Genomic DNA, 12,061 nt, shown 5'->3' on the forward strand with positions numbered 1-12,061 from the left:
GGAGATGATAAAACACCAGCAGAAAGCTCTGTCTAGGCACAAGGAAAGCAAATGGGTGCTGGGAGTAGCAACACAAGTGACACACACTGCAGAAGGATCAAAAGGTACAACATAGTTTACACTTCATGCAGATCTGCCATACTTTTATGTGTTACTGAAATGGTTGAATTTTCTAAGGTAGGCTGCTAATTAGTTGCATTTACCAACAGCAGCAAGAGACCAGGAAGAATAAGTTTCTACTGAAAGCTTGAGGCCCCTTTTTCAAGATGGTCTCACAGTAATTGCCTTAAGCAATTTAACTGTAATGGAAGACAACACTCTCTGCCTTGAAAGGAAAAAGTTAACTTTGAAGGAATTAGGATAAAACTCCAAATAAGGGCAGATGCACAAGAGCTCAAACTGTGCAGTTGCAAGATTTTTTTCAAGGCAGCTTGTGTATTCCCAAACCATGCATCTGTTACCTGATAATCTGTAGTATTAAAACATGTTTGCTTTTCTTTATAGTTATAATCCAGTATTGGTACTGGCACACAATGTAAGTTTGATGACAGCAATTATTTATCAGTTGTATCAATACTCTGAAAAAAGTAAATCGAGTGCGAGAGAAAGCAAGTGTATCATAGTCCTTAGAAGAGCAACTTGAATTCCATGTAAAATTTAAATAACCCCACATTTACTAAATTAGCAATACAAGAACGGAATTCGCAAGTACAAGAGAAGAAGTATTTCAGTTTATGTTTGTTTATTGTGATAACATTGTTCTGAACATCAATAAACATTGCACTGAAGTGTGGGTTACTGTACCCAAGGTAGTCCAGTCTTAACAAAAACCACTGTATTGGTATGATCACAGATTTGACAATTTTAAACACACTATCTTATTAGTGATTGGGTTGCTTAACAATCAAATATTCCACATCTTCAACATAAAAATGAAACAAGTGATTGAAGAGAGTTTTCCCACCCTCAAAATAAACCAACATTTTAACTTTCATCTGGAAGTAATTAACACTGTAAAAAAAATTCAAAACAATTCCATTCTATTCAGCAGATTTTCACTTTGGAAACTAAAACTTCTTCAGGCAAAAGTGACACTTCAAAGGCATCTCAGATTCACTGTGTATTTTTGATGTTTCATTATGAATTTGCATTACAGTCATTTAAACAACTCTCATTCATATGACAGCATTTTCTAGAAGACTTGTATGAAATATTAACATGAAATCTCATCTCTTTTGTCTTTACCATAAGCGGATTCAGAGTTTGCTTCAGAAGTTCCATAATGGAGTTGACACAAGTGTTAAAACTTCTCCAGTTGACAAAAGAAAAAAAGTTTTAGAAGGAATATACTGATGACAGGAAGCTAAGGATACGTGAGCCAAGATTGCACGTGCAATTGTATACTGTTAGGGATGAGAGCCCAACCTGTCGAAGTGCAAACATGCTCCGTACAATAAAAAAAATAAATATCCAGAAATGTGTACCACTTAAGTTACTGATCATTAAATCATTATAGAAATGGGTAATGTCCAAGTCTCTAAAGTTTTGAATTGCAATGTTCCTCGTTTATTTCCAGATAGGTATCATTGACTCAGCCTTTGACATGGTTCCAATGCTAAGAGGATCTGCATCTTCAACAACACAGTCTTAACAGGGGTGTGCATGTGCCTACAGGCACATACACTTAGAAGTTCCTCTTTCACAGAAAGAATGATTTAGCTTGCGCTGATTTTAAGTAAGCGTAGCACAACTTGTTCTCAAACATCAGTTTCAGGCCACTTCTCTCGGCTAAGGTAACAAAGGGCAGGCTAATGCATAATTCTTTCTTACTCCAATTCATATTAATATTGCAGCAAAGCCTACGGGTTGATAGTAATGAGATGTCTTTTCTAGAGTCAGTAAAGTGCCCAGCAGTCCAAATTACATAGGTATGCAATGACAGGTACAGTGCCCCCCTATTCTGTCCCTAAACAGGGTTAACAAACAATCTGAAAAGCTTCAAATACAAGCCAGATTTAGAAAAACAAAACAAAACCCCGCCCTACTCATATCAGAAATACTAAAGAACACCATTACATTTTATCAAAAAACATATATCAAAACTGTAGCTGTTACAGAGCAGAAAAAGCAAAATTTTAAACTAAGCAACTTGTTGGACATCCCTATAATGCAAAATAACAGGTTAGCAGAATGGGGAGCTCTCTACAACCACCCAACCCCCGTATTCAGACCATCTTAAATTAGATGTGTTTTGGGATACACCTGATACTATTTTTCTACACTGCTCATTTACTCAAGTGCCCATCTTAAAATCCACAGCTTGCCTTTATGACAAGCTGAAAAGATGAATGGAACTGAAGAGAAAAAAATTAACCAAGAAAAATACAGACAAATCTTGGTAATAATCTGTCCCATTTGGAAACTCATCCCAGTTTCATGAAGTGCTCTTATTTTTAGAAAAACCCCAGGTAATATCAGGGCCACCAAGAATAAGTTAAGCGCAGTAAAGAAAATTTTGACATCCACTGTTTTAGGAGAGGCAGCTTCACTCCCTTTATGTAAAATATAATCTTTAGATAGAATATTTCATCTTGTAATTAAAATATTTTATGTTGGATTCCTATTTAAAGTATTTAAATGACTTAAAAGCTCAAATCCCATTGATATTCAAAGCACTTGGTGATCATGAAAATCTCAGTTTCTAATGAAATCTATGGAATAAAAGGTAAGAAAAGGAAAAAAAAAAGGAATTATGTTTGTAAGTAAAAAAAAAGGAAAAAAAGAAGCAGTAAGAGCAAAATATCCTTTGAGTTGAATCCTGTGAAATCCACTTGAACACTGAGTAGATTGGTGACAGGACCAAGAATATGCTGAAACAGTCACAGGAAGTATTGTTCTCACTGTACAAGAACAGTGATGCCTTTCAACCCACACCATGACAGATAGGTATGTTTTCTTTCCCACTCTCATACTCCTGCTTTGAAAAAGAGGTTCCATGTTGGTTTTGCTTGCCCCCATTCTTTATTTAATGTTATATAACCATAGGAATACACTAGAGTTTTAGAATGGGGGGGGGGGGGGGGGGAAGTTATTTCATTTATATACTGATCTAAAAATTACCCCCCCGAGCAGTTCACCAATTGTCTAGCACTAGCTGGTGTTACAACAGAACTGTGGGTTAAGCCTACTCGGCCTGATAGAAGAAAAATATTCCTGGGGCTGCGGTGGGGGGGGTAAAATCCTCTAAATGTGCCCTTTTGCAGGTAGTGAAACAGAGAGCTCCTTTTCTACATTCAGCCCAAGTAAGCTGAAGCAGAAGGGCCTGCTCAAGCTGTTTCCAAGAAGAGCAGCCCTGGTGCAGGCACCGCAGCAGGTAACCATACAAATGCCCTCTAACGATCACTCGCACTTCCCTGCTCCCACTGGGAGGTGCATACGGGGAGCAGTGGGGAAGGTCGCCCCAGAGCCTGGTGAAAATTCTGGGTGTTGCCCCTGGAAGGATCTTTAATGTATGGCCCCAGCAACTTGCTTAAGGAGCGACAGAAAAGACTGTGTGCCCAGAAAGCCCAGGATTGATGTTTAAATGACTGTAGTCCTTAAACACTCTAGGCTGGTGGAATGATACATTCTCACCATAGATTTGTCCGAAGGAGGTTAAATGCACTAACTCAACTTAAAAAGCAGAACTACCTTTGCCTTCAACTATTTTTGGAAAGAGAAATGCTAGCTGCTTTTACAGCTGATAAACACTAGACTTGGAATGCAGTTTGTTCACAGGCTCTGATCTGAACCTGAGGAATGACCAGCACAATGTTTATGAATAACCCAAAACTCTTTAAAAAAAAAAAAAAAAAAAGAAAAAAAAAAAGGTTTATTCTGCTCTGCAGCATTTAACCATTCTCATACCTGGAATCTCACTATTGAGCTGTATTTCCTTCCAGCTACTGAAAACCTGCAATACAGAATTCTGGAAAGACCTGCAGTAGACAATTAAAAAATTAAATACATAATTTTTTTAGTATTACAATTCCCTGAATATAATCTGTACATACGTTTTACTGGCCTACACAGCATACACACACATATGCATCAGCTCTGTGTTGAAAAAGGAAATAAAAATGCCAGCTCCCCAACTCTTACAGAAATGTTCAAGATTTTTCTTGATGGAAATTTTACATGACATAGTGCAGCCTGAAAACAAAAGCCATACAAGTATCTGAAGACAACTTCCATTTTAACAAGCTCATGAAATAGTTTAAACACTGCATGTAAAAAAAGCAATAAGCAGAGTTAGTTTGAGCGTGAATTGTAAAAGCACAGTCTTGTACATGTGACAAAAGGTATATTTACATTTAAAGAGGCATTTTATGTCTTCAGAGTCTGTCAGGCTAGTAACCTCTACACATTTTCTGTATTTTAGCTGAGAAAGAGCACACTGGTCTTAGGTTCTGGCTCCTTTCAAAAATGGCCTAATTGCCCACCTGAACATTAGACCACACTTTTTGTTAATAGGTCTGACATTCTATTTGGCAGTTTCCATACACTTTTTGGCTTCATTTTAGAAAATACACTATTAAGACTAATAAAAAAAAATAAAATCTATGTTTACAATAAGGTCTGTATTGATGAAAATGCAAAATCATAGTTTACCTCAGCATTTCGTTGCCTTGAAGCACTTGGGTACCATGACCATCAATGACAGGCCAATCTCAAGTGCCTTAGAACAGGTATATAAAGACAAGCGATAAACAAACAAACAAAAAAAAACCCCATACACAAAAAAATAAGACAGTAGCTTTGCATTTTCTTTGTTTTAAACCAACGGAGTTAAAGTGATTTCTTTAGTAAGACTTACGGTACCAGTATATAAATTAGCATCTTCATTAAGAAAGTTCTTCACATTTAAACTGAAGTTGAGTAGCTGAATATGAAATTCCATCTCTAGGTGAGAAGTATTTTTCAGGCCAGGTCGTCCATGTTAAGGTCAGGAAGAGGCTCTCTCCAGTAGCAAAAGGAGCTGAATTCTGGGCACGGAAATGCAGAACTCTGTTCTTTATTAAGCAATGGGAACACATGTTCCACAAGCTCACTTAGTCTGTAATACCTATATTAAAAAAGAAGAAAGACCAATATTTAACAGTCTGGTCACTGTTCAACTGTAGCCAAAAAGGAGCTTTAGAAGCCTAGACCAGAAAGCTATAGTCAAATAAGGCATCACTACTGCAGAAGCAATTTTCAATTTTATTTTGCCAGTTTACTTTTCTTTTTGAAAACTTTCAGTCAAGTATCCAAAGCTGTAAGTCTCTGGCAAATAAGATTTTCATGTGTTGTATGTAATAGATCAAATCACCACAGTCACAAATGCAATTATTTTGTGATCTCATTCCTAAATACTTTCTTTAGTTGAAATAACAAAAATGATCTTACGAAGATTTGTTTCCCTTAGTCCGTTCTTGGATCAGTTCACCCTTTGGATTCACAGTGAATATTCTGCAGTCTGGAACTCCCACTTGCATGTAGGCATACACATCCTGCAAAAAGCATGAACAGCACATGCTTCAACATCTCCTTATTGAATGTGTATCACAAACAATTTCTTGAAGGAATGAAAAAAGCTGATCCAAAAAGGGTGCAGTAAAACTGCCCCTTAAATAAAAGTCCCCTAAACAACAGCCAAAAAACAAAAAAAACAAAACCCAAACATCATACACACACCATAACAAAACAATCCCCCCGCCTCCAAACATTTAATTCCTGTTCCCAAGCCTGGGACCACAAATGTACCCAAAATCTATACCACACAATACTATTCCTTCTGACAATATTCCTCTTACAATTACGAAAGCATTGAGCTGCAGAAAAAATACAGGAACCGTACAATAGGAAAAAGGATTTGAGACTGAAGAGCACTGAATTAATACGCTTAGGTTATAAGGCTGTCAAAAATGCTGGAAAAGAATATGGCATATATTTAATAAAATTCTGAGAACACTATCACATCCTTGTAACCTGTCTCACATAAGCAGTTCTAGCAGCTTTTATTTAAGGTATCTGCATGTGGGCTTTCCTGACCAAACCCATAAGAGCACCAGTGTCCTATTTCCTTATTCAAATTTAAATAGAAACAAAAAGAAAAGCTTATTTCTTTTGCTTCCCAAGTACTTCATGCATTTTAACCCTTCAATTAGAAAGGGGCAGACTTACATTGGGTCTGTTTCCAAAAGCAGCATAGAAAGGCTGTTTACTGGGAGCAAACAAATTCTTGATATCATTCAAACATTCGATTTTGAACTTTTCAGGCTTCTTTTCTATTACTTCCCTAAAATAAAATTTCAACAGTCAAATTGTAAATCATGATTTTATAGAGGGTATCCTCCTTCCCCCATTTATCTGATATTTATAGTCTCATTGCTTCCTGTTGCTAGTGTTGGTAGTTATATAGACATTGGTCAGTAGTTATCCAAGAATGATACGAGACAATGAAACAATAAAACATTTGCTGTTTTCCAACATCCATAGTGAAAAAAATAGGTGAACAACCTGTGCGTAGGCTACATAAATGGGATGAAATTCCCAGTTGTGAATGCAGTTTGTGAACAGCTTTTATTGTAGATGACCATATGAATCAGAAGACCTGATCAAGTACGTGTAAGCTCGTTACACCTTCTGTCTCTGACAATAGTACGGAAGGCCTTAGTGACTTTAACAGAAGTTGCTGTTATTGCTAGCCATGAATCAGTTGTTTTTACTAAAAATCAAGCAAAACCAAAAAGACTTTTCCCCTATTAGCTCTTCCCATCAAGAACAGTTGACTATGACTGGTTCAAAAGATCAGCTGAGTTGAACCATAGCTAAACTCCATATTGCTTTTTAAGTAGTCATATACAGAGCACTCCCAATACTGCAAGATCATTTAGTATGACAGTCTATAATATTCCCCAGCTTTTCTTCTTTTCCCTCTATCTTGTGTAGTAGCACTGCACTACAATCCTTACAGCTATGCTTAAAAGGACAAATTTGTACTGATATAAACAGAACCTAACAGTAATCAGTCATGGACTGGAAAAATGAATAAAAGGGAAAATGAGCTGCTCTACGATATTTTGTGTTTTGTGGCCACTTCTAACATGCCCTCAGAAACAGAAGTACACAACAAGGGAAATTCAGACAAAACAAAGAGCTTATAAATGATCACTAGAGGCACATCAAGTCTCAGTAGCAAATCTAGCACTGAGTGGAACGTTTGGTTACAGCTGTAATGGTCAGCATGCCAAATCTTTTTATTTTGCTTCTTTCTCTGAGATGGGGAGGAAACGGATGTATGAAATCCCACATGCTTACCTATGCAAGGCAGAAAACAAACTGCTGGGGGACAACATGAGAGGGCCCCTGGGGAGAATTGTTCCTTTGTCATTCACCCAGTGTAGGTATCCTCTGGTCATATCTGCCATCCCAATGGCACGAGCAGAACAGTACAGAAACTTGTAGCCATTTCTAGAAAAGAATTATCAACTTAGTTCATATTCCTGCTGAAGAATTTCTTTGCAACTAAGTATACGGTTATATCAATGTCCAGAGGCACCAGTTTAGGTATTGACCCATTGCAGTGCTCTGCACACACACAAGGAAAAGACTGTTTCACTGTTAAAAAATCTGCAAGGCATATAATAGTTTAAATGCATAACTCAATCAAAACCAAAAAACAGGAAAGTAAAAACAAAACAAAAAAACCCCACAAAAAACAACCCAAAAAAACCCAACCAGGGATGGTAATATTCAGATGACACAATTAGATGGACTAAATTGTGTTTAAACAAGTGCCACATTGGTTTTATCCAGCTTCTTTCAGCCCAGCTGCAGGATGATAGCAATTTTTTAAATTATCTGCATCACATAATATTGGATGCCAGATCTCCTGTCTTGGTTGTTGGACTTTTTTCAGCTTGTTGGCAGAATTCGCAGTGCAGAGTGAAGTATGGATAACAAGAGGCATTCATCAAGCCCCTAAATTTTTCCTGCAGACTTCATAGGTTCATCTGTTACCCAGATTTGTGCAGTTACTTTATGCACAAAAGTCTTGAGTGTTATGTGCATTTTCAAAGACTTGATTCAATTTGTCAAATAATTCCAAAACTACTCTTCTATTATGCACTGAAAACAAAAAAAAAGTTCAGGTTATCTCCCATGGACTGCAAGGAGCCACGGCTGAAATTTAGCCACAGAATGAAGGCCAACAATAGATTCTAAGATCCCAAATATTTTTTGGGGAAAGAAAGACTACTAAACCTAAAAACAAAGATAAGAGTTGATTGTTTCAAGTGGATCATTAAGTGTTTAACAGTTGATCATCCTGTGATCATCGTCAGTAGCAGGTATTATTTCTGGCATCACTATATTTTCGAAAAAAAGTTTTCTAAAGGATCAAAGCTGAAGGGGAGGAAATATGTAAGTCTATTCTGCCCTGAGTTACTGGACATAAATATTACAAGGCTCTTAGATGAACAGTACATTTATCAGGGTGTGGTTCACGACACTTTCGAACTAAGCAAACACCTCACCACTGCTGCAAGGGCACATGGGCTGCCTCTGCAGGTTCTTGCAGATCACAAGGTGAGCACTTTCACTTGACTAACCCAGAGTGGGGAAGGGGAAATTGCCATTTTGCTGAGTTACTTTTCTACTGTTTTACTGAACTGCATCAGCTTATGTCAGAAGCACAAGTGACAGAAAACTTGAGTCAGGTCACCAACCCTCCCTTTGTGGCAGTGGCAAGTTGTTCTGAAACAAGCCTAATTAGGATAGTTTTCATGTTAAGGAGCATTCAACTTGAGTTTGGTAGCAAACACATTAAAACATAGAACATTTATGCATTGGAAGGACACAATTTAGGTTTGAATTTACACTGTATCATGTTTGTAATAGGCTTTGTGATCAATCCAAGCTGGTGGAAACAGAGATATGCATGACTGTCCAAGAAATTATTGCTATTATGGTTCTCTTCTGTAGTCACACCAATATTACACACAGATTTTAAGAACTAAAATGCAGAATCAAACATTTGAGAAGGGAACTAGTAGAAGTGGTGGCTTCCATTCCTGTAGAAGTATACATCTGGGGAAAGAACTTAGTTTTGTTTGTGAGTGACAGAAGTAGCTCACTTCCCCACATTTAGACCAACAAATTGTAATAAATTGCATAATTATTAACAACAATCCAATTACCTGCCCATTAATTCCCAAACTCCAGAAAACCCTATCTGTTTCATAGATTACATACTCACTCATTTATGGAATGATAGAGTTTTGCAATGCCCTGATGAGTCCAGTCCTTGCCAAGCTGAGGGAGGATCTGTCCTAAAGCATCAGACCTAAAAGCAAAATCAGAGATAGCTGATACTAAGTATATGAGTTTTGTTAAAGACAACCACTAATGAATATACAATTTATAATAAGTATTTCTGGAAATATCTCTGCAGACAGTCCTAATGATTTCAAGTAACTACTCCAGACAGAGCAATTAGTGGGGCCATACAACACAGGTCAGTTTCCAAGTTAACCTATGGCTGCTAAACCTGGAGAAGTCTAACTGAAAGGGCAATAGTCACATAGTAAACATTATCTCCTTTGCACTATTCTTTTAAAAGACATTTTCTAGTTTGCTGTAAATGCAAGTACAAATTAAAATCAAAGCAGTAAGTTTCTTTCATGACTGTTAATGAACATTCTTTAATAGTCTTCTTAAATCAAGTTTCTTTAAGTTGTGGTGGTTTAGCCCCTGCCGGGGTCTGAGACCACGGGGCCACTGCCCCTCCCCCACAAAGGGAGTGAAATACAAAGCCCCGAGGCTGAGATAAGGAGAGGTTTAATACAACAGTGCAACAGTAACACAACAAACAATAACAATAAGAATAACAGTAATAACAATGAACAGAGCAAAATATCTACCAATACAGCAGTGAGAATAGAGCAAATCCCACAGTCCCGCTTCGGCACCAGGATGTGAATATGGTATCTGAATAACCTGGCTAGAACCACCCCCCCACTGCTGGGGAAACTTAACCCTATCCTGGCTAAACCAGGACAATCTTATTTTGAAAAGCAGGATAGGATCAATAAAGCAAGATTTTAAAAAAAATCAAAGAAAAGAAAAAAAAGCAATGATACTTACTTGGTTATTGTTCCATCAATGTCTGATATGATGATTTTATCATTCCAGTTCCAGAGATATATTGTTCCTGCACAACGGCAGGTCCCTTGATACTGGGTTGTAATACTAAAAACAACATCATTAGGGCCATCTCTGAGCTTCAACTTTGCCTTTAGAATAAATCAAAATAATTGAAAAATATAAGTTACCCTTACTATAAAATTGTTAGAATCATAAATGATCTACAGAAAATGGCTCATATACTCTTCCTTGTCTATTTTAACTCATCAAAAAGTGAACCATAATTTAACGCTGGCACAGCTTTGCTAGCAAAGTCTGTTTTGTAGATTGGGAACATGTATTTGTCCATAGTTCCTATATCTGCTTACAGCAGCAGATATTTGACTCTCTGCTACTGTAATTCTTGCTATTACAAGAGACTTACAGAACTATCAAATGGAACTCCTAGTTTGCTATAGGATGCAATAGTATTTTCTACTTAGTGGATGCTTTCCTCAAAATTCTTCCCTGATGAAAGTCACATTTACACAGTAGCAGAACTAACTTGTAAATTAGACTGCAATGAATAAACTGCATACCAATTTAAATGTACATTATTGGAATGTTCAGAACCCAGGATATCCAAATTGTAGAAGCCAATAATGCCACTTTTTTGGCAACATCTAATGTAAAGTTTGATTATAGAACTTTGTAAGAAATTATTATTTTAAATCAAAAATTAAGAAACTAATAAATTATTATTTTTAAACCCAGAATCCAGATTCTTGAAAAACACAAAAGAAAAAATTAATCAAAAATTCCCTGCAGCTGCCCACACTAGCACAGGAAAATCCTTTAAATTTTTTAAATTTTAAGTTTCCCTATTCTTTTTTCCTACCGCTGTCACATCCCTTAGGAGAGTAACCCAAAGATCGTTTTTTACTTTGTGAAACGTACTTATGTAGCACTTCTAAAAAGTGGAAAAAGTCCAACTCTTAGAACCAGAGTGGAATTATGAAGCATCCTATGTACAAGAAAGGCATGCCACTTACTATTTGGTCTGAAGAGAGTCTAAGTGACTTCTTATAAGATGTAATGTTTCCATGGGTTGGATGCTCTACTGGGGCAGAATCTATTTTCAGGGATTCCTTCAACTCCTGTGATGCTTCATCACTAGAAGAGTCATCTTCTGGAGGTCTAATGTGACATCAACCAGAACAAACATAAGCTACAGAAAATCCTTTAATGGTGTAACATTCTCATGCAAGAGTAATTTCTGCTTATGTTGAGGATGTGCTACTAGCCTGATAGCACAGATTAACAAAGTCCATGGTCTAGTGAATGCCCAGATAAAGCTAATATATGCCAGTAAGCAAGTAAGACTTGTAATGCACACTAGTATTGGTGGAGCTCTAAACATTACTACTACTAGCTGGCTCCACACATGATGGGTTTAGTAAAGACACAGAGGTCACAAATACTGTATTGATGAATTAGGTAAGCTACAGATGAAAAGGGATACTGAATAAGTAACAGTGTTTTGTTTTTTAAAAAAAGCTGCCAGTTACTACATAATTTAAACTGTGGGTGATAAGTTAGTGGAGTAGCTCACCTTTTAAGGTTATTCACAGACTTATTTTTCTGCTAATTAGAGATTTCAAGATTAAAAGCAGCATTTAATTTCCCTAAAGTATTCAATCACAATATATTTAGTTTTTTAAATCTTTAAGACACCAACAACATTTACAAGTATCTTCATAAAATCAGGGGAGAATATGAATATGCATAATAAATTACCTAGACTGGGACAGTTGTGTGCTAAATACTGCTAGTTTTCAACCACAATCTTGGGCAACTTGTGCACTGTAATTAATACTATTTTATTGTTTCAATTATTTAATGTTACAAAAAATTT

At 36.7% G+C, this 12,061-nt stretch overlaps 1 protein-coding gene across 4 annotated transcripts in view; it reads right to left on the minus strand.

Annotated features, from left to right (window-relative positions):
* Positions 1–725: 725 nt before the first annotated feature.
* Positions 726–12,061, minus strand: part of LPIN2 (lipin 2) — a 46,007-nt gene continuing 34,671 nt past the window's right edge. For 2 of the 4 annotated variants that reach the window (XM_074821365.1, XM_074821345.1), the window contains exons 14-20: positions 11,199–11,343; positions 10,168–10,316; positions 9,281–9,367; positions 7,342–7,494; positions 6,205–6,319; positions 5,428–5,531; positions 726–5,104 (exon numbers count right to left, since the gene is read on the minus strand). In XM_074821365.1, coding sequence (XP_074677466.1) covers positions 4,960–5,104; positions 5,428–5,531; positions 6,205–6,319; positions 7,342–7,494; positions 9,281–9,367; positions 10,168–10,316; positions 11,199–11,343 — 898 coding nt within the window. In that variant the 3' untranslated portion in view covers positions 726–4,959. Of the gene's footprint in view, positions 5,105–5,427; positions 5,532–6,204; positions 6,320–7,341; positions 7,495–9,276; positions 9,368–10,167; positions 10,317–11,198; positions 11,344–12,061 lie in introns of those variants that run through there. The other 2 variants (XM_074821350.1, XM_074821357.1) reach the window with 2 other exon arrangements.

Source organism: Strix aluco, chromosome 1 (assembly GCF_031877795.1).
Source record: "Strix aluco isolate bStrAlu1 chromosome 1, bStrAlu1.hap1, whole genome shotgun sequence".
NCBI lineage: Eukaryota > Metazoa > Chordata > Aves > Strigiformes > Strigidae > Strix > Strix aluco.